Raw genomic sequence first — 23,072 nt, forward strand, 5'->3', positions numbered from 1 at the left:
CTCAGCCCAGCAGACACAAGCACAAGGATGCTAAATATTAGATGGCCCTCCCATTCCCCCCCCCCCAAGGTCCAACCACTTTTAGCGCTATTGTCAATTCGCCATGAAGGCTAATAAGGAAGAGTAAATGCTGTGTGTGGGAGGGGGTTCCTGGACATCCACTGCTTTATACAAGAGTAGTACTCCGCATTTATTCTTATCTGCTCCGATTGTGGGAAATCCAGCTCTCAAGTTGCCTTCGATGACATCATCAGTCCCAATGACTGTTTTCTCGCATGCAATTGACAGGACACGTTGAAGGATATGGACAGCCGGGCTGTCCGAGCAGCCAAACAAGCCTCTGTCCACTTCCTGCATTTCTCAGGCTTTCAAATTAAACTGTCTTTAGGTCTAATCCATTTTCCTGCTCTTGCTTATCACTTTCTTTCCCAATTTCACTCTGGATTTGTCTTACTTCTACAACTTCATCCAACCCTCTTCTCCTTAGAGCATAAACAACAGTGGTGGCACAGCTTCCACACCGACTCATTTGTGTTGACTTAAGGCTTCTTTATTACTCGCACAGGCGGCGACCGCGCTGACGTCACTGCGGCTATCCCGCGTGCAGTTTGCCTTTTATACTCGAGCGCAACCCACGCCCGCTGTTTTGAAAATGTACTGCAGTTCCCCTCCAAGACAGTGGTGTCGCTACAGCTGGTATTGGCTAGGACACCACAGGGTGGAATTTCCTCTGCATTTTTTGGCCGTCTTTCCTTTCTGTAACAAGGAACAAAGCAACAACAATGGTGACTGTGGAACAGTGTCTGCTAGAACAAATGGACCTAGATGACCAGATGGTACGTTTAATTATGCTGCAAAATCGATCAAGAAGGTGGCGGTGGTATGTGGAACCAAGGGGAAGGCCGAGTACGTCGTCACAGCGTGTGACTAAAACAGACCAATCACGAGAGATGATGTCTGCGGCATTCTACGCAACAATTTTTGCCGTGTGCGCATCAAGTGACGCAGAGGGGCCGTGCGGGCCAATGCGTTGGTCACGTGATGCAATGCGGGCATTGTCGGCCGCGGGAGTATAAAGAGGCCTTTAAGCTCATTTAACCCTGCGTTCCAACAATCTTGTCCGAGTCATGCTTGTTTTTCTTCTCCTCCCCTTTTGTTCGACTCCTATCATCCCCTTCAGCAGAGCTATAGGTATATAGTAAGAAGCTGGCCCGCATTGGGCTGTGGGAAGTAGGCCAGAACAGTCTAAGGATTTGTGGGAGAGTTGGTAATGCATTCTAAAATTTGTCAGTTTACAGCGAAGCAATGCTGTTTACAGCCACTTTATACTCCTGTAAGGGGCGGGAGAGTTACTGAAGTATTATCAGGGGTCAGATGCGGATGCTTACTGCTATCTGCCATACCATCAGGCAGCTGAACTGTCAGAAATAACATGGACAATAGGAGTCCATTTCTGACACTTGAGGTACAATTCTACACTTAGGTCTGCTCTATTTGAGCTCATTATTGAACCTCACAGGGGCTACTACTATTTCCAGAACTTAAAATATGCAACCAAGCTGTAGAAGTCAAGGGTACAAAAACAATAGCTTTGAGGGGATTGTCCTGTCCCCCTTCCAAAAAAAAAAAAAAAAAAAAAAAATCTTGATCAGATTTGATACTGCTGCATATATAGTGATATTTTAATTATTATTATTTTTTTTATTTTATAAGTAAATACCATAAGTAAATACCATAGACTAGGGGTCCCCAACCACTAGGCCGGGTGGTGCCACAGACCATTTAGTACTGAACCGCACAGATTGACTGACCACTCAAAAAACAAAAAAAACCTCCCAAAATTTTCATAAATTATTTCTGTAAATAAATCTCTACAGACTGCTGAGTGAGCAGTTATCACACATTAAGTGAAGGCTCATGTTGTATTTTGATTATTATATTTAGTTTATCTATTTATTTTGCTCATATGTTGTATTTGAGCGGTCTAGTTGTCTGTAGCCTCAGGCTCACACAGCGATCATAAGTCAGCTCGAGAAAGCATCAAGAATCCAGCTATTTTAGACATTTAATAGGGATAATGTATTTGTCCTCGTCTGTTATTGGACTCAATCTCTTTGCCCTACAGTGTCTACTCACAACCTCTTTGCTCATACCCATTTTAGCACATTGAAAATCACTTGAAAAGCCCTGAGCCCACCATGCATAGTTACCTTAACTACTGAATAGCACTGTTGGGATCTAATATTGTGTCACTCAAGTGGCTGGGCACATAATTGCTCATGAGTCAGTGGTTCCCCACAGTCTCCCTCTCTTAAATGCCTGTCCCTTGATCTCAGATCTTTGAGAGCGACGCTGGAGGTCAAGCTCATGTTCCACCTCCCAAGAACACAGAGGTGAGTCATCGCCTTCCCTTGCTTTGTCCAGCATGGTTCGTGGATCTTAGATTTGTGATTTAAAACCTAATTTTTTCTCTGTCATAAATGTCACCTATCATTTTCAACCAAAGGAGTGGTGGTAAAACACAGCCTATGGAGCCCAATCATGGCTTTGATCATGGGTATTGTATTATGGTCTTTGACTTAAGGTGACTTATTGTCCATTTCTTGCCTAATTATAAATCATACTGCCCTTTCATGTCAGTCTGATAGTGTTAGATATACAAACAGCATATTTACTGGCTTTTTACAGTAGTAAAAGGTGTTAAACTGCAGTATGGGATCGAGCCTCATTCACAGCATGATTTGAGTTAGTGTTGACCAGAAGCGCTGACTGAAAGTGCAAGTTTATGCATGTGTGGTAAAATTGTCAACCGATTGAAGAGTGAATTTTAGCCATCTGGGTGGCCAGACGTTACAGCTTTAGCGCTCAGGCAATTGAATTCTTACATGCCGAGATCAAGGATGTGTGATTCAGTGCTCTGAGGTTCCGATTCAACATTCCTATCCTGAAACAAGAATTGTCCCCATGCATCTCTGCTCATCTCCAGTCGAGATGAAACTGATGCAGTATAACATAAGACAAGCCATAAATACTGTGGTCATGAGGATAATAGTCAGGTTTTATTGGAAAGTCCTTTTAAGAAAGGAGGCTATAACCCGCGTCACTAGTGGATTGTAGGATTCCAATAATCTGGACTATGAAAGTAATTCATTTCGTTTGTACTTTTCCAGCGTTGTCAATTTATGGTCCAGCTATGTATAGTTCAATTTGCCAAAATGTAGGCACATTTCTCAAATAAAATGTCCTCAATGGCTTTTTTGGGTGATTAGTCATTTGGTGCTAACAAATGAGCACAATAAACATTTTTAGACTGAATGAGTGTCTGTACGTTCCACAGGATGCAATGATTCATGGTTTGTGGAGAATGTGACAAGTGTCAAAAGCTGCCCCCCATCAAATGTTTAGAATTAAAGTGGAAGTGGTTTTGGAAACAATGCAGTCTTTCATTGGGTAAATGCTTTGTTTCTTCCAATGTGGGAGCTTCCCTGGGGTCGAGTGTTTCGATCTTTCCTTCAGTCAGGTTATTTTGATGTGGGGAGTAAGATTTGACGGCGGGAGCAAAGCTGGAAAGGCAGTGAGGTTCGAGGATAGCACAGATCTATTTATTTTTGCTGACGCATTTTTTTCCCCCCGTCCAAATAACACGAGTCATATCCCCTGCTTGAAAGTATAAAAGACCCATTTAATACTAATCCTGGAAGATGAAGTCAAGTGAAGGGTATATTTGTACCTCACTACCTTGGTTGTTTTGTGTGCAATACTTATTGCTACCAGTGTCCAGGATCTGACTGAAAATGACATGTCTCTATCATTTTACATGTATATAGTAGTAGGCAGTTGTAGTTGACTTAAAGTAAAACACTTTCTTTGTTACAAAGCTAACATGTTATAACGTCTTTCAGTTGCCATTGATGATTAGTTCTCCACGTCTGGCTAACAGAGGCACTGAGTCTAGCACTTATGGGCTGTTATCCTTGTCTTCTTTAGTTAAAAGGACTTTGGGTGGAGCTTTAACAAAACAAAAAGTAATGCTACTTTAATAGATGTAATTGAACGAAATTGGCTGAAATTGTCTTGAACAACTGTTCTGTTTCTTCTTCAAGGCTAGTCTATCTATTTGAGTCCAAACTGAAGTATTTGTGTTCAGCGGTTGCTAAGGGGAGCCGAAAGGATGCATTTTGAAGAAAGGGTGTAGTATTTATGCAGAAGTCACCAAATGTCCTCACTCTTTAAAATGTTTTTTTATAGAAACTCTGGCGACTGGTTTGGGAGTAGTTTCCGCTTTAGAGAGGAAAAACTGAACTATCAGTTTGAATGTATTTCTGACTGAATGCAAACATGAATAGTGCCCACACACCGACCACACAGGGCACTTGTTGATGTCGAAGCGCGTGCCGTCTCCACAGTCTTGTTGGCTCTTGGTGGTGGAAGGTTGACCAGGCAACCGCCCGCCTGTTCTAACCCTCTGTGACCATGAATGGGTGTACAGTGTTAAATCAGCTGCTGCTAAGGTCAGTGGAGGCAAGAAAATCTTATTCCAGTCATGCCATAATGCTGGGACACAAATGGGGTGGTTATGTAACCAATTGCCGTGTTGCTTGGTACTTCATCCTCTGTGAGTAAGCATTGACCTCACATCCCTAAATGGATAGGTAAAGATGGGTGCTGAAGCAGCACCTTGTGTTCATCCATCCCTGCATGCTGGCTTTTTATTTTTGAGGAGTAGTCATGAGCATAGAAAATAAAGTCCAATGCTGTGTTTATCTGAGCAAGAGCTCTTAATAGTGTGTGCTGGCCTTGTGGCCAGCAGGCTAAAGGTGTATTTCCGGGTGAAACACAAAAAAGCTCATATCAGATTCAAAAGCCCCCGACACCCACAGTCACACACCACTGTACATTAAGACTAACTTGGTGTATTTAAAACTTTGGCGTGTGCCCAGATCATTCCATTCGCTAAGGCATTTACCGTATTTTCACGACCATAAGGCGCACTTAAAAGTCTTAAATTTTCTCCAAAATGGACGGGGCGCCTTATAATGCGGCGCACCTTATGTGTACACCGAGTTCCAAAATCTGTAAATGTTGTTGTGTGACTTTGATGAGCGCTGCGCTTGACTGACTGGGAGCAGTTCCTGCTGACACGCTGCTTATATAGAGGAAAGGCGGACGTGACTGAGGACAGCATGGGGACGTTAAAGGGGGAAGGGTGTGCGTGAAAGAGGACGCTAAAGGCACGCCCCCAGTAGGTATATAGTGCCGGTATGTGCATTGTGCAAAACAACATCGGTTTGGCTAAGGACCCCCGAAAATGGCACCTACGAAGAGACACGCTTAGAAGCACAGTTTAAACTGCAAGCTATCAGTTACGCGGAGGAACATGGGAATTGAGCACCCGCGAGAGAATTCAAGATCAACGAATCCATGGTTTGCAAGTGGATGCCTGGGCTAAGGTATCTGCTTTGACTGGCATCATTACTGAACAGCCTCCCGGCAACGAGACTGACTCCGACAATTACGAGAGGGAACCTGGCATGTTTGATGGAGAACTTGCCCAGCTGTTCATTTCAGATACAGAAAATGAGGACTTAGCATGCATGCCAAGTGTTTTAAGCTAACGTATGTTTTACCATGCCTGCGCCCAATAATACGGTGCGCCTTATGTATGTGTTAAATACAGAAATAGACCCCGTGATTGAGACTGCGCCTTTTAATACGGTGCGCCTTATGGTCGCGAAAATACGGTATTCCTCTCGTCAAAACCACAGTCATGTCATCTTTTGCAGAAGTGCTGAATCACTAAACCGCTTCATTCAATGAGGTTTGGTTCATTTGATGTGACTGTTTCTTCAAGATCTAGTGCCTTAACAATTGTGGTCCTAAACTATAATTTGGTGTCTCCCACAGGCCCATAATGCCACAGTGGCGCTTTTCCCTCCAGAGACGCAATGTCTGAAGCATAACCCCCCCCAGCTGCTCTAAGATGAGAGCTAAAACCTCCCCCCTTAATATGCAACTCTAACCTCACTCATAATGTTGCCAGAGAACATTTCAAGTAGTAATGGACTGGTTTTTTTTTTAAAATACATTTGTTCATTCATTTTACGTAGTATTTTTTTTTTTTTTTTTTTTTGTGGCTTTTTATTTTTAGAAATCAAATAATTGTCTCTATCAAATTGACTCCCAAACCTTCCATTTGACCCCTTGTGTGCGTAATTATTACTGTGACTATCACACTAAGTGACCAAATGAAAATCTGAAAGGTGGATTATTATGACGTACTTCACCACAGCAAACCATTTAGAGTAATGAAGTTAAATTGATTTACGTGCTGTTACTCAAAACCTGTTGCTTTCCCCCACACTTGTTTACTCCCTTTAAAGCAGGGGTCTCAAACTCAATTTCCCTTGGGGCCGCTGGAGGCAGAGTCTGGCTGAGGATTGGCCGCAGCCTCGGTGCACATGCACAATTTAAAGTAATTTAAATTAGAAATGAATAAAAAAAAAATTCAATCTTCTCAAACATCTTTTTTTATTTTTTTAACACAAAATAATTTAAACAAGGGCGCTGACCAGACCAGATCCACGCGAGGGCACGCCACAACCAGACCGAACACGTCACAACCCCCAACCACTGCCATGCCATCCAAGCGCCTCTTCTTTTTGCCATTTAACAAGGGAGTGGATGGGGGCCACGACGCGCGGCGCGCTCAGCCCCACTGCAGCCCACCCCCACAGAGATCCGACCGGACTCAGACCGCAGACCACACCAACGAGTTCCCCACCCTTCTTTTATCTCGTCGCGCACACATCACTTTGATTTATTCAGAGAGACATAACCTATATACGTCGTATAATGTCACGCTGGAGAGCAACTTAAAACACTTTTTTTCGGACGTGTTGTGAACACAGCGCGCTGGGACGAATGTCCGCGTTTGCCTAGCCAGGCACAGAGGAAAAATCTCCATGGCAACGCTGCTGTAACTTTCACTCATTTAAAAATGTTTCTCTCCTTGCATCAAGCCCGGTCGATGCCATATACCCCACCGTGATAGGTAGGTTCGTCAGCTCCGCATACAACACTGTAAAAGTGCCATTCATATGAAACTCGAGGGCCGCACTAACATTAAACTTTCATATTAAGGTGGGGGCCACAAAATATCGGCCCGCGGGCCGCCAGTTTGAGACCCCTGCATTAAACCTTTTTTATGACATCCCTTCTTTATCACCCATACTACAGAGGATGGATGTGCTCACCAGTATCTACTCCATGTCGCCCTCTGAGGATGGTGTGCAGGATAGCATCAGCTCTACCACAGGAATGCTGACCTGTGTCTATATGCCAGATGGCCTGACAGCCCAGGTTCACATTCGAAGTGAGCAGAAAGCCATTGACCTCCTCTTTGAGGCCTGCAAGGTTAGTCATTATAAGCACATCGAGAACAATATGCCTGTTTGTAGCAAATTTGTTACCCTGTAAAATTCTCTGCTCATAATTTTTTTTGTACTTTACATCCTAGCTTGAAATTTGGAAGAAAACCCCCCCCCTCCCAAAAAAAAAAATTCTTGAATGTGTTAGTTTGTTAATGTTAAAACGGTAAGGTCAAAGCAGTCTTTGTCGGAGCATATGCTGTCATTTTGCACTCCCATGGGGGGTTAAAGCAACACACCTATTCATCCAGTGTCAACTTCACATGGTCCCATAAGACTGAGGGATAGGCTGTAATCACTTGGGTTTATGCTATTTTGTTTACCGCAAAGTGTAAAGTCTGTGAATAATGCACGCCTCTACCGCACCGCAGCTGTCAAACCAAGCGTTGGCGCATAAAATATGTCCGATAACTCTGCGCACACAAGCTGCTGAGCATTATAATCTCTTGTGTAAACAGGCTAAACAGCTGGACCCAGACCTGCACAGACTGCGTCTGCACAGGCAGGCGGGCCAGGACACAGAAATTCGATCTGTGGCGCCTGGCGAGCTTGTCTGCGAATTGGTGAGGAGGGCAATCAGACACAGCCTGCTCTTCATTATGCACTTGTTTACGTAGTTGTTTTGATTTGTTTGATATTACCCTGTAGGCCTATGGCCAATTGGAGGTGGTCCCAGTTTATGTGTTTACCCTGCGAATGAGCAGGGTAAGTGGCAGTGGAGATTTTGGTAAGTCAGTGTTGAAAACCCTTTGCACTTCAGCTTCATCCTCGTCCTATCATTCTGGTTCTCTTCCTCTGTCCAGGATTTGCAGTAACAGGCCATATTGACAGTCAGAAGAACAGTCGGATCTTTGTCAGTGAAGTGCTCCCAGATGGACTAGGTTTCACTGAAGGTACCAACAGCAGTGCCAGAAAGGCCAGCAAACTCCATGAACATAATCATACACTGTATTGCCAAAAGTATTTGCTCATCTCTTTTGACTCACGTATGATTTTAAGTGATATCCCATTCTAAATCCATATGGTTTATAATGATGTTGGTCTACCCTTTACAGCTGTAACAGCTTCAACTCTTAGGGCTTTCAACAAGGTCTAGCCCATTCTTCCAGGAGCAAATTTGTGATGTCACACACTGATGTTGGACGAGAAGGCCTGGGTCACTGTCCACTCAATCAACCCAAAGGTGTTCTATCGAGTTGAGGGGAGGACTCTGTGCAGGCCAGCCAAGTTCATCCATTCCAAATGATCTCATCCAGGTCTTTGTTGACCTTGCTTTGTGCATCGGCGCACAGACATGTTGGAACAGGACGCGGTAATCACCAAACTGTTTGCTGAAGCATTTAGAGTTTCACCGGAGCTCAGGAGCTAATATTTTGGACATTAACAACTTTGTGGGAACAGTTGGTAGATGGACTCTTCCTGTTCCAACATCACTGCGCATCAGTGCACAGTTCAAGGGCCATAAAGACGTGGATGAGAGAGTATGATGTGGATGAACTTGACTGGCCTACACAATCCTGACGTCAACCCTACAGAACACTTTTGGATGAATTAGAGCGGAGACTGAGAGCCAGGCCGCCTTGTCCAGCATCAGTGTGTAACCTCACAAATGTACTTCTGGAAAAATTGTCATAAATTCCCATAAACACACTCCTAAACCTTGTGGAAAACCTTCCCAGTAGAGTTTAAGATGTCATTGCATCACAGGGTGGACTGATGTCATAATAAACCCTCTGGATTAAGAATGGGATGTCACTTAAATCCATATCTGAGTCAAGGGAGGTGAGCGAATACTTTTGCCAATATAGTTAATGTGTTACATGCTTCTGGTACTTATCTTTCAACATGTTCTGTTTGTGTTCTAGGTTTACGTCCAGGTGATGAAGTGCTGATGCTGAATGGCCGCTATGTATCAGGTCTGGATCTGACGCTGATACAGACCCTGTTTGCTGAGCAAACACTCAACTTGTGCCTGAGGCGGGATGGACCCCCGCCTCAAAACGGTGCCTCTGACTACCCAGTTCCTCCTCTGGCATTCAAGCTCAAAGCAAAGTCCTCCTCAGGTACTTAAGTACAAATGCGGTCACGAAACAGGCTTGAATGAAAGACACCTACAGTATACATGACGTGCAAATTCTACAACTGTATCAAATCTAAACATTAATTTACCGTAATTTCTCGTGTATAATGCGCACCCATGTATAATACGCATTCCCAAAGTTGACCTCAAAATTCTGGAAAACCCAGGTCGGACCAGCATCTTCCCCCACCATCGGAGCCAACTCACCACCAGGTGGTGGTCAGTTGACAGCTCTGCCACTGTCTTCACCAGAGTGTCCAAGACATGCGGCCCCAAGTCCGACGACACGACCACAAACTCGATCATCGAACGGCGACCTAGGGTGTCCTGGTGCCAAGTGCACGTGTGGACACCCTTATCCTTGAACATGGTGTTCGTTATGGACAATCCGTGGTGAGCAAAGAAGCCCAATAAGAGAACACCACTCTGGTTCTGATCGGGGGGGCCGATCCTGCCAATCACGCCCTTCCAGGTCTCACTGTCATTGCCCACATGAGCATTGAAGTCCCCCAGCAGAACAATGGAGTCCCTAGCGGGAGCGCTTTCCAGGACCCCCTCCAAGGAGTCCAAAAAGGGTGGGTACTCTGAACTGCTGTTTGGTGCATAGACACAAACAACAGTCAGGACCCGTCCCCCCACCCGAAGGCAGAGGGAGGCTACCCTCTCGTCCAGCGGGGTGAACCCCAACGTACAGGCGCCGAGTCGGGGGCAATAAGTACCTGCTCGTCGCTTCTCACAGTGGGCAACTCCAGAGTGGAAAAGAGTCCAACCCCTCTCAAGAGGACTAGTACCAGAGCCCACGCCGTGTGTGGGGGCGAGCCCGACTATATCTAGTCGAAACCTCTCAACCTCACACACCAGCTGGATTGCCAAGGTCCCCGCCTTCGTCCACCGCCCAGCTCACACTGCACCGACCCCTATGGCCCCTCCCACAGGTGGTGAGCCCCATGGGAAGGGGGACCCACGTTACCCTTTCGGGCTGTGCCGGGCCTGGCCCCATGGGTGCTGGCCTTTGAGCCCCACCTCCAGGTCTGGCTCCAGAGGGGGCCCCCGGTGACCCGCGTCCGGGCAAGGGAAACCTAAATCGATGAATTTTATTTGCTAATAAGTGTGTTTGACAGTCGTTGATGTTATTTACTGTAAATGGAAATTGAACTCTGGTCAGGACTTCTCATCACAAGTATTGGTAGATAAGGGAGGGAATTTTGTACGCACATGCTCACACTTCCTCTCCCAATTGTCTCACCTTGTCTTGTTGACAGATCAGTCTGTTTTTCTATGAGAGGCTGCAATTTATACATATCTAATTCACCATTACTCGGTGATAAAGGTTATCTCTGAAATTATAATTTGTTATGCAGAATGTTCAAAAAGCAGACCTGAACCTGTGATTTTTGTTTCCAAGAGAAATGTAATTTCCAAAATAAACAAAATGACACAGTAATAAGCAACGTGATTAAAATGAAATGAACTACACTGTGCAGATCACATTTTCACTCAGCATGCACACGTATTGTCATGCCTTTTTTTATTGCTTTTATTTCCCCAAAACAGTCAGAACATTTTACGTTATCTTGATGGTAGTAATTCATGAACATAGCCTTTCCTTGGTGTATCTTTAATTAAACTCGGAGGGATTAATGACTTGAAAGCCTCATTACAGTAAACGGTGTGATCAAAGAGCCTGCAGTTTTCTTGTCAATCTCTAGAGGGCACATGATCCCAGGCTGTCTGATCAGGAGACAGGGAGGTAAGCTCTGATGGAGAAGAATTAGTAGTTGTCAAACACAAATTCCTTTGAGAAAACTGTCCGTCTTCTGTTTTCACTAATGTGTGAGACAGACCAATCAAATTCAGACTGAATGTCTTCTCTAGCAGTCTGCAATTTGGTTGACAACAATTGCCGGTTCAGAAAGAACACGTTTAGCTCCATAGGAGGTCTAGAAGTTTTCTTTTGTTTCTTGCTGTCAGATTGGCTTACCTCCCAGTCTAAAATCAGGAATAAAGTATTTTCATGTGCCAACTGCTACACAGTTTGGAATGAGAACCTTGAATTTAATGAGCTGTAGGCCATATCAGAATTCACTTAAAAATATCTTGTCTGTGTGGCTCTTCAAATTTACATTACAAAGGCTTTCAAGAAAACACAGCCAATGTGTTGTTTTTATTTTCAGGGACACAATGACAAACTGTAGATATAACAATGACTGGATTTAGATGTTTGTCTTTTTTGGGGGGAATGTCTGAATGCCATTGTCATTTATAGACCTTGCACAGTGCCAGTTAGGTGCCTTTCATGGCTTTCAGATGAGATTATTTGTGTTTAGTATTGGTAACTCAAATTCTATAAGCCTGCATTTCTATGATGCAGTGACGTGCGCAACACATACGCCGACAACTTAACCCACTCTCTCTGTCTCTCTCCAGACTTGTGCTCTGCAGCGGAGGGTAGCGATTCCATGTGTGCCAGGCTGGAGAGTCACCCCCGCTGCGCACACAGGCCTGTTCAGCTCAGCAAGGTGGGTGGTGCTAAAGAGAGTGTTTCCATTGTCACACAGACACCCACTTCACATACAGTGTGTGTCTTTTATTCCAGAATGTATGCGGTGTGCTTGTGCACGTGCGCTGTCACAATGGCGGCTGTGTGGCTGTCTGAAACCAGACTGGCACCAATTCCTCAGATTACCATAATTAGAATGCTCCATCATAGCCACTGGTATAAACACAGTTTATTACTGTCATGTAGGATGATCAGCGAGGGAAGAAATAACACTCACACACGTCTGTCTTTCTATAGCTGGGAGGATCACTGGCATGCATTGAGCGGCCTCTTAACTAACTGTAACTCAACAGCTAACAACACACATACACAGCTATTTGCTGCATGTACACATAGTGAGATATGCACCTTAGGGCCAATTAAACAGTTGTCAGATACCCCCTCCACCCCCGTTAGCCTGACATTCACTCAAACATCATCTTATCAGCTGCGGTGGCAGGCATCATCTTTGTAACAAAGTGTTCCCCTCTTCTCTGTAAATCTTGCTTTCCGGTTTTAAGACAATCATGCAGCTCTTTTCAAGCTCTTTTAAAATATCGCCTTTATAAACATGCCCAATGGTTCTCCCTGATGAAGTATGGCAGATTGCGCTTCTATTTCTGTCTTGGTGGTTGTTATATATCTGGTTAGGTTTTTTTCAGCAGCTAAACTAACTTTAATGAAGTCATTAAAATGTGTGTGAGCCTGGGCCTTGTGAGAGCTATTCCTCAGTGCTGTAATGTAATAGGGGGGAATGAGTATGCTGATGTTTATTGAGAGTGGTAAATGAGGGAGTATGGTCATCATGAAAAGCCATCTGTTAATGATATAGACATGTCTGGAAGCATCCAAGGCAATGTGTGTGTTCATGCATATTCATTAATTGTCTTGCATCAATGCATGCAAAGCAATTTCATGTTCTGTATTGCAAATTAGCTGTTGTACACACCATGAATGACGCTACTGACCAGTTGTAGGCATAAAGAAGGAATGATCTTGTGGTTCTACTCATTTTTACTGATTGTTGATTGTACTGTACATTCAGTCCCAATGTCTGGAAACCACTTTAAATTGTAGTGGCTGCAATGACTTGCCAAAAGTTGACCTGCGGTCATATAACAATAGTAGAGGGCAGCCTCATCTTCTTCACTTGGCTCTCCTGTTATCGTCACTTGATTTCTTTCTAGTGGCAACATGAGTCAATCCCTCTGCACTGCACCACTGCTGCCCAGGCTCAGCATTTGTCTTTTACAGAGGAACGAATGGAAGTGTGTGTGTGTGTGTGTGTGTGTTCATGGAAAGGGGTCTATGAATGTGCTGAATGTGAATCACTTCTTTTGTCATTCTATACAGAGTAAAATGATTGTTACCTCGATCACACAATACAGTGTCTGTGAAGATGTTGCAATGAGTGAGGTATTGATATTGTAAAGAAGAATTATGTGTTACAAAGTGATACATTTATTTTCTAGGCAGAAGAAAATCATGTTACTGGGTAGAAATCTGCCACGTATGAGCAAAGATGTGTGTGTATGTCGTTGTGAAAGTCAATAAAGATGGATGGACGAGGAAGGGCCAATTTCAAATCACTTGTCGCAACTTGAAATCAACCGCCTCACTAGTCTGGCTACTTTTTGATTAATTGGACGACTGCATTCCAATTTATTCTAATTACACTAGAGAGATCTGTGTGTGTTTGGTGCTTACTCGGCAGAGTTAACAGTGTTGTTTACTTTCACGACTGTCATTACTGTACCTGTGAGTTAGTGATATATTTGGCCCTATTCCTCTGTTTAATGCAAATCTTGTGGTACCATTATGAGCTCAACCAATTGATCGGAGGACTCAACTGAACTGCCACAAGGCATCTTAAATAGTATTTGACATGCATTGCATGTTGTTTTAATAAGTGGTAATGCAGTCACATGGATGTGAATCAGCAAAATCTAAATTGTCGCCACATGATCCACAAGTTAAGGAACTGAAAAGAGGCTGCTGTTTATTAGGCAACCTGACAGCGCATCTCACATGAACACGCACATGCGTTGCATACTCAGAGATCCTAACAGACAGATGGAGGGACATACTGTAGTAATCTTGTGTGTAACCAGTTGGTACCGAGTGTCTGTAAGCGAGTCAAATCCATGAAGAATACATTTATCGAAAATGATGAAATAATAGAATTTGAATATATTAACTCGTTAAGCATACCGTAAATTGTTTCATGAAGAAAAACATATCAATTGATTATTATTGTAAGTTTTATAATACAGACCCAAAAAAAAAGAAATTAGGGCCACAAATCAATCAAAATATGGTACTTTCAAAACGATATGTTAATCTTCAATATTTGGTTGGGAATCCCTTTGCTTGAATCACTGACTGGATGCGCTGTGGCATTACGGCAATCAGCAACCTGTGGCATTGCCTGGGAGTCATGGAAGCCCAGATTTCCTTGATGCTTAATGTCAGTTCTTCTTTGTTTTTGGGTCTGGTACCCCTCATTTTCCTCTTGATAATACTCCATCGATTCGCAATGGGGTTTAGATCCGGCAAGTTGGCTGGCCAGTCAAGCACTGTGATGGCATGGGCATCAAACCAGGTTTTGGTGCTTCTGGCGGTATGGGTAGGGGCTAGGTCCTGCTGGAAGATGAAATCTACATCTCGATAGAGATCCTCAGCAGAAGGAATCATGAAGTCCTCTAAAACATTCTGGTAGACTGTTGTGGTGACCTTGCATTTAAAAAAAAAAAAAAAAAAAAAAAAAGCTGAGTTTACCAACACGTGCACTGGACATTGCACCCCAAATCATGACTGACTGTGGATATTTCAGACTGGACCTCAAGCAGCTTGGGTTCTGTTCTTCACCCATCTTCCTCCAAACCCTTGGACCTTGATTCCCGATTGAAAGGCACACTTTCATCAAAAAAGAGGACCTTGGACCAGTGGCCAACAGTCCAGTCCTCCTTCTCCTTGGCCCAGTTGAGACTCTTCCTAGGTTGGCTCAGGCTGAGAAGTGGCTTGAACCGAGGAACCCAACAGTTGTAGCCCATCTCCCGGATGTGTCTGAATGTGGTGGTTTTTGAAGCTGTGACTCCCGCCTCATTCCACTTTTTCTGGATCTCTGCTAGGTTCTTGAATATTCTCTGTTTGATAATCCCCTGAAACCCTCGGTCATCTCTTTTGCTGATGCAACTTCCACATTTTGTCCATCCACTAGACTTACCATTGATATGCTTGTACACAGCACTCTGTGAACAGCCAGACTCCTTAGCGATGAACTTTTGTGGCTTACCCATCCTATGGAGGGTATCAATGATGGTCTTCTGGCCAGTTGTCAAGTCTACATTCTTCCCCATACTGAACCCAACTGAGACAATTGAACCAAACTGAAGCAATTTAATGACACCTGGGGAAACCTGTGCAGGTGCTTTGAGTTTAGTAGATGATTAGTGTGAGACACTCAGTTTAAAACATTTATGGCCTGCAAAATTCAAATTTTTTGAATTCCTGATTTCGTGGGTTTTATGAGCTGGAAGAGGAAATTATGTAAAAATAAACAAATACTTGAAATTGATTAAATTGTGGGCCCTGAATCTATCACCTATGAAAGTTGAACTTGTTAAATGGAATTAAGGAAATAAACGTTTCCATGATATACATTTTTTTTTTGAAAAGGGTATGTATTTTTCTAGAATGTCATAAAATCCATTGCACGGACTAGTGTTCTGTCCTGGGTGTATACCTACCACCACTCACCCACTGTCAGGTGTGATCGGCTCCAGGCCCCCATGATCCCTCACATAAGAATTATAGATAATAGATGGATGGATTGCACAAACTCATAAAACATAACAATCCTGTTGTGTATTGTATAAGAGGAGGTCATGGCTCTCTGGTGGACTGCCACCGTGTTTGCTTGATGTTAAGGGACCATTAAATTGTAACGGGTGAATTGAATTCTGTTGTTTATAGCCATGCAATGTTTGACACAAAATAGTTGCCTACCATGTCTTGTATTAAAAGATTAAACAGCGGTCAGACATATTAAGCCCATTTGTCCAGACAGACATTTCTGTAAGAGCATTTAAATGGACTGCTCTTATTATGTGACAAAGAAAAAGTGGAAATATTCAGTTTCAGTTTTCCTCCTGGGTCTTAAACTTCAAAAGGTTTCGTCGAGTTGATGCCTTTAGATATTAGGTGGTACCATTTTCCAAAAACACGATCTCCTCTTGCTCGCAGCTACAGTCGTCCCCTCTCTTAACTTTGGTGAATCTGCTTTAAGTGCTTAAGTGGGGCTGTTTTTGGTGGAGCTGCAACTTGGGGAGGTGTGTGTTATGACTAAGCCCATCAGCCGCCAGCCATCTGGCTGTGAGCAGGCTAATAATCTGGGTTTACTGTTAGCAGTGCAGTTAATGCCTGTCTGTTCCTCTCAGCCCACGCTGCTGGAAGCAAGCATTTAAGATTGAAAACAAAAAAAGAAGAAACGGACAGAGCCACAGGAAACAAGAACCATGACATGGATCTTGTTGGAATGACCACACCAGAGGTGTCCAACACCACCATGGCTGTTGGAGTAGCCGTTTTGGCTCCAGTGGTGAACACTGAGGATCCTGGCCCGAGTCTGTACCTCACCACCTTAGTTGAGCTCTTCATGCAGGACCAGTCCCCGGCTCAGGCCCTGTGTTCCCTGCTAACCATGTGCTGGTTCTGGCCTCCCAGGTCTGAAGCTGAGAAGAATCTGTTCCTGGCTTCTGTGCTGCTTAGTCTAGGACGCTTCCTTAAAGACAAGCTGGCCTGCTTGATGCAGAATGTGGAAAACTGCTTGTCCTGCCAGAGTGACGCAAAAAGCAACCAACGACAGGTACTGTAACTGTGGGCTGTGGGACCTGGTCGAACGTATTTAGAGGAATTTGTGTAACTTTCTGCACAGATATATTGGTGTCGTCTTACTGCCCTGGTGCATTAAGCATAATCCACACTCTAGCACAACTTTCCTCTTGGAGGTTACAGTGGCGCTATGTAGTGGAAGCTCACGGTGTGTTAGTGCATTTGAGTTTTAATTGGTTTACCAGTGTTTTCTTAAGAGCAATGGCGGTTCTAGAAAGTTTTACCTGGAGTGGCAAAGGGGTGGCAGGAGGTTTTGTTGAGGGGGCAGAGGTTAACCAAACCCCCCCCCCCCACACACACACACCCACACAACATAGGTTAATGTTGCACATTAACCTAGTTCTTGTAGCCTAGGCAATACAATTCCCAACAGTTACAATTTTTAAGTTTCAATTAGAAATATTTGAGGCTACATTCAGTCAGTCTTTCACACGGTACATTTGTCAACATTTATCAGTTATATTCACAAAGATGTTTAAGCCGATTTAAGACTGCGGTTATTATGGTGGCCAGCAAAATGTTTAATGAAAATGTCAAGGTCCAGTGCCTTTGCTTGGTTGCTCTCAATGCTGAGCACAGCTATCAGTCTCCTAATGTTATTTTGTCTCATCAATTCATCTTCAGATATGTTGTTCTTGTATATTAAACTTTTGCTATAGTGCAAAAATTCAAGTCAAGTCTCGAACACTCTTAAAGGGAATGCAGGTATAGACACATCCAAGTAACAATAAATAAAATAATCATGGGAATACTAGTTTATTGACTGCTTAGTGATAGTCTGTAATATGTTTTAATTAGAAATATGTATATTTCATTTGAAGAGAGAAGTATGTAAGATTATTTTTGCTTTAATGTCTGTATTTGTATGGAGTGGACCTATTATTTTATGTTTGGGACTATAATAATGGAGTGGCATTGGTGGAGAGATATGTTGTAATGAGGCCAAGTGTAAACAGCACTTAGATCGTTATGGTTGTTTGCTATGGAGCTATTCCCTCTGTGTGTGATGTTCTTTTTACCCTTTGACTTTAAATAACACTAAAGAGTGTTACAGTATGCTTAAATTCGGCGGCTCGGGTCGGACGGGACGCGGACTATGTGAAGATCTAACATGGGAAGATACGAAATCATGTTTTAATGATATAAACTGAGGAGATCTTAAATTTGTCATGGAATGACAGTCGGGCAGGCAGAGAATTCCGACACGCTTTTTGACCTCTCTCTCCTTGTGATGGGGAAATTGCATTGTCCTGCTAAATAGCAATTTTTCATGTTGTTACTGTATTTAAAAATTTGTAGATATATTGTTTTCAGAATGTTTAGTGTAGCCAGGCAGCTAGCTAGCAAACACAGCCTCGATGTAACCTAGGTAAAGGGTTCCCTCTGCTGCCTCAGTTAACACCAAATAGCTGCTGCTAACTACCGGTGTATTTCACATAAGTTGTCAAACTTGACAGTTTAGACCATTTGAACATTTTAAACATAGAGCAACCACAAATAAATGATAGCTTACCTGACTGTCTGTGGTCAGACTGGGATGGTAAAGGTAAAATGCACTTGACTTTTTTCCTCAGCGGTACGTGGAGCAGTTGGATCCAACCAGTTTTTTCTTTAAAGGCGTGGGAGTGATTCTAAACCGGTAATTAAAATGTTTATACGAAATACGGCGACAATATTACATACAAACATTTATAATCAAATTTAGAATTGAGTAATTTATTATTGATAGATTCAGTGCCAACAGTAGGGGTGGCAAGTGCCACCCCGCAGATCCACAAGTGCTCGGGGATTATATTTTAGGAAGCGGTTTTCCCATTTCTCTATTCACCAACTTCATTCTTCACGCTTTGGTCAATGTTGTCAACAAGCATCTGTTCTTGAGCTTTCATTCAGGAATTTAATAATGATAGTAATTTATGTGACCAGCCTTATTTTGCCTTTTTAGCTGTGTTTGTGCATTGGAGTGGATGTGAAGAGCCTTGGGTCTCAGGAGAATGGGTGCTTTAATCTGAAACTGGCTTCAATATGAAAACATGCTCTTTCTCCCAAAGGCCTCTGAGACTTTGTGGAATAATATTTGCTTAGGAGGAATAATAAAAGAGTAAATGGGCTGGATTGTAGCAGAACGGCACCAGTCCCCGTTCTCATCTCCTCTCGCCTCCCCTCCACCCTGTTTGATTTGTGAGCGCAGGTCTTCAGTAATTAAGCTTTGAAAATTCACCACCGTTGCGCCACTGTTGTTGTCCATTCTGGCAGATGAATCATGGCCCGAGAGCTGACCACCAGGTAACAGTTCTCTTTTGACAAGTTTCATACAAACAAAGAGAAAAGCAATCCCGAAGCTCAACTGTTTGTTGTTTGTCCTCCATTTAAATTCCCCGCATGTTTGCTTGTTTACTTCAGCTAAGATGGGGCATCTCGACTGCTCATTAGATGGAAGTGTTACATCTGCCAAAGAAACTGTGCTGTGTGTCATATGCCTTCATTGAAGTGTTTGCAGCAATAGAGATGTCTTTGACAGCTTTGAGTTAGTTTTGTTTAGTGTTTAACAAAAAACCCTTGCGACATAGTATTGACATCAAACCGATAAGATAAAGCTTTTGGTATCATGTTTAATGAACCTGACAAATCCTGTGCATTTGCATGTGGCATACTTGGTATGGTCTTATTATTATTTAAATATTTTCTTGACTTGTTTGGAAAAATTAGTCACAGCCCCATTTACTCTTATATCTGATAGAAACAATCAGACCCATGACAACGTTTTTTTTTTTTTTTTTTATACTGAGCCACTGGGACAAAACAGAAATACCAGTCAAAATTTATGAACATTTTACTAAGACCCCGGATTGTGGGAGCAGATGCTTTGCATGTAAAATTACCTTTTCTGCACAGAGCCAAGACACCTTTGCATGAACTAAAGCAGCGATTCTGAGACTGTTGTTCTTCTAATTCAATAGATATACAATCCTGATTGACTTCATAGTGAGGGACAGGGGAAGAAACACCAACAACTTTGCACAAAACTTAGAACTACTTGTTGATGTGGAATGGTCAGTTCATTGTATTAACGACTGTTTTCAAAGACTGACAGCATTACATTTTTTTAACCGATAAAAGTACTTTGGGTGTCATGGCAGTTGTTTGCATTCCTGCCCTGTTTCCTCAATAAGCTTGTAGCCTCCCATTTTTGAGTCAGCCATTCCTGTGTTTGGCGGTACAAGCCAGAACAGTCCACATTGTACTGCTACTATTGAGGCAGAGCACTGATGCTACACTCGGCTTCATTTTTCAGCTCTCTGGAAATTATACATACGAGTCACATGTCTAAATGAGAGGAAGAACCTGAGGGGGAGTGGACTGAGCATTAGAGACACCTGAGAAACTGATAGGCAGAGGGATGCATGAGATGCTGGGAAAGAGTACACAAGCCAAGTGGCCAGAAAATCTTCTTCTTATCGATGCACAAGACAATCTCACAGCCAGTGCATCACTGGCACAAGAACAACGGGTCGGATAACATGCAAGTTTTTGTCCCAAGGACTCAAGACAAGATTTGCTTTTGACCTGGCCTAGCCGTGAGGGTGAGCAAAACCAACCTGAAAAAGTGGAAACAGAAAGGAAATAGATATTACACGGTGTGGTGTGGGTGTCTGTTGGCCTGCACGCACTTTCTGTGGAAGCACCATGCCGACATCCAGGGGAGGCAGGCTGCGTAGGAAAGGATGCTCCCTGGCAAGAAGAACACAGCGGCAGGCAACAGCAGCATGGAGGCTACTCTACAGGTTGCTCTTCATGGTGAGCAGGCAGAGAGGAGGGCACATTTTTGCCGAATAGCAACAACAGCCACATGGTTAACAATTTTGACTTGTCTAACAACTGGATGTTATAACACATTTCACTCAGAGGCCACTACATTAGGTACATTTGCACAATCAAAAGAGATACAACACAACAGCTGCATCAAATCTGACTTTACAATTGCAGTAATACTCAGGTTTGTGTCATACCATCAAGTATTCATTCAGTAAGCCTAAATGTTTCTTTGTTTAAAAGGGGACATTAATCACTTATTTATTGAACTTGTACTTATTGAATTACTTTGTATATATATACTTTTTAAAAATGTGTTGTTTCAGGTGAGTGAATGTGTCAATTCAAAAGGAAAAAAGTAAACCAATGCACACTTTATATTATTTATGACTTATAAAGGTTAGTGATGTTCTTTCCAAATGAACTGAACAAGGGGCAAAAAGAGGCAGAAACCTGACTGAGCTGTCAGGCAGAAAAACCTGGAAGGGAATTCTCTGCAGTGCTGCCATGCCAGGCTTTCCTCCGCCTCCCGCCCGCTGCACTTAATGGCTTATTTGGACTGACTGTCAGGCTGTGTTGGTAGAATTGTTGTGAGGCAATCACATTTCTGTCGATTGTGCAAGTTGTCCCTCTTAAAAAGATAAAAGACCTGTGTCATTTTCATCATAGGCACACATAGTCTTAGTAGAGCTGTGTTCGCCATCTGTCATCCATCGCTCCCACGCCCCTCGCAACTTCACTTTGAATGCCCTGATTACACCGATGTCCAGCGGTTGGAGTTCATTAATCCATTGCTCGAGTTGGTCTTCCAACCCGGGCCACCTCGCCTTGTTTCCGCGTGGTTTTTCTTTTTTTTCCGCGGAAACTCAGCTCGTTTTCCTGCTTGCGAACCATGGATTCGTTGAGCTTGAATTCTCTCGCGGCTGCTCGATTCCCATGTTCCTCCGCGTAACTGATAGCTTGCAGTTTAAACTGTGCTTCGTAAGCGTGTCTCTTCATAGGTGCGGTTTTCGACTGCGTTCGAGCCAGCCTCCACTCGTAAAGTAGCAGTCAAGCAAGCCGCCCCTAATTTTGTTCATACTAGGCATTACGGTAATAGGTCGCCAACTCGCGGCGAAAGCCACCTTCAAAATAAAAGCTTCCCAATAATACGGACGTCAGTGCTCTTCGGTTAAGGAATGCAACCCGCAAAGTTAATTTGAATCTTGAGATACATTTTAAAAATGTAGTTCATTTGATATATTAGGAAAAATAAATGGTGAATGGAATGCACTTATATAGCACTTTATCTACATCACAGTGCCCAAAGCGCTTTACAAAGCCTCACATTCACACACACACATTCATAAACCAATGGGCGACTGCTTCCATGCGAGGTGCTGCCAGGCCCACTGGGAGCAAATTAGGGTTCAGTGTCTTGACCATGGACACTTTGACATGCGGACAGTCGTATCAGGGATTCGAACCAATACTCCCCCTCGTGTGTGTGTGTGGAGAGAGAGAGAGATGTTCCCAACATTCCTGTCAATCAAACTACACATTTTTTCCAACTCTGCGTGCTGTCCATTATCTCATCCATTTGTGTGTGACTTGTATTTGAGTGTGTTTTCTTTGTGTTTGCGAGAACCAAGTCGGCACCTTAGTGATAGTGTGCCACTCGGCATGCACACATGCTTGCTTGGGGGCCTCCGTTTCCGTGTGGCTCAACAAATGGTCGCTGTGACTGTTATCAGTCTCCACAAGCGTTCTCTCGTTTTAGGCTACTGGGCGTCTTGAGGAATATGTCACTCTGATATCCTTCAACCTCCTGTATTTCCTTCAAGCAATTTCCCCCGTCCTCCTACCTGATTGAATATTGAGTTGGTGTGTGGTGCTGTGTGGGGATGCAGCATTGTTCCCACATATCGTAATCAAGATGCTGTGTGTCAGTGGCTGTGGGCCAATGTATTTTGAAGAATTCACGACAAATGAGGAATGAGCACATTACACAGCATACAGCAGTATGGAAACTGAATCTTGGGGAAAGAACTGCAAAGTTTTCAGGCAGTTCTGAGGTCAAAATATGTTAATGTAGTATAAATGATAAACTACACTCTTATATCGGAGCACATAAGAAAATGCAATCGTCCATGACATGAATTATTTTGTGTTCTTCGTTGTCAAATGTTTCTGCCAATGGATAAGATTCTCTGAGCACATGCGTGGCAGGATACAGATGTCATATAAGATCTCTGCCAGCTGCTACACTAACTAGAAGATACCTGCACAGCCCACGCTGCACATATCTATTTCTATTTTATATGCCAGAGAGTCTCCCAAA

The 23,072-nt window shown here is 43.3% G+C and overlaps 1 protein-coding gene across 13 annotated transcripts in view; it reads left to right on the plus strand.

Moving 5' to 3' along the window:
* tiam2a (TIAM Rac1 associated GEF 2a) overlaps window positions 1-23,072 on the plus strand; it is an 84,523-nt gene that overhangs the window by 38,266 nt on the left and 23,185 nt on the right. For all 13 annotated transcript variants that reach the window (XR_009791364.1, XR_009791365.1, XR_009791363.1 and 10 more), the window contains 7 exons: window positions 2,337-2,393; window positions 7,237-7,413; window positions 7,886-7,990; window positions 8,076-8,154; window positions 8,231-8,320; window positions 9,293-9,490; window positions 11,935-12,026. Coding sequence is in view for 10 of the 13 variants with exons in the window: in XM_061794282.1 (XP_061650266.1) it covers window positions 2,337-2,393; window positions 7,237-7,413; window positions 7,886-7,990; window positions 8,076-8,154; window positions 8,231-8,320; window positions 9,293-9,490; window positions 11,935-12,026 (798 nt within the window). In the remaining 3 variants the exon portion in view is untranslated. The remainder of the gene's footprint in view (window positions 1-2,336; window positions 2,394-7,236; window positions 7,414-7,885; window positions 7,991-8,075; window positions 8,155-8,230; window positions 8,321-9,292; window positions 9,491-11,934; window positions 12,027-23,072) is intronic.

The sequence above is a fragment of the Phyllopteryx taeniolatus genome, chromosome 13, assembly GCF_024500385.1.
Source record: "Phyllopteryx taeniolatus isolate TA_2022b chromosome 13, UOR_Ptae_1.2, whole genome shotgun sequence".
Taxonomy (NCBI): domain Eukaryota; kingdom Metazoa; phylum Chordata; class Actinopteri; order Syngnathiformes; family Syngnathidae; genus Phyllopteryx; species Phyllopteryx taeniolatus.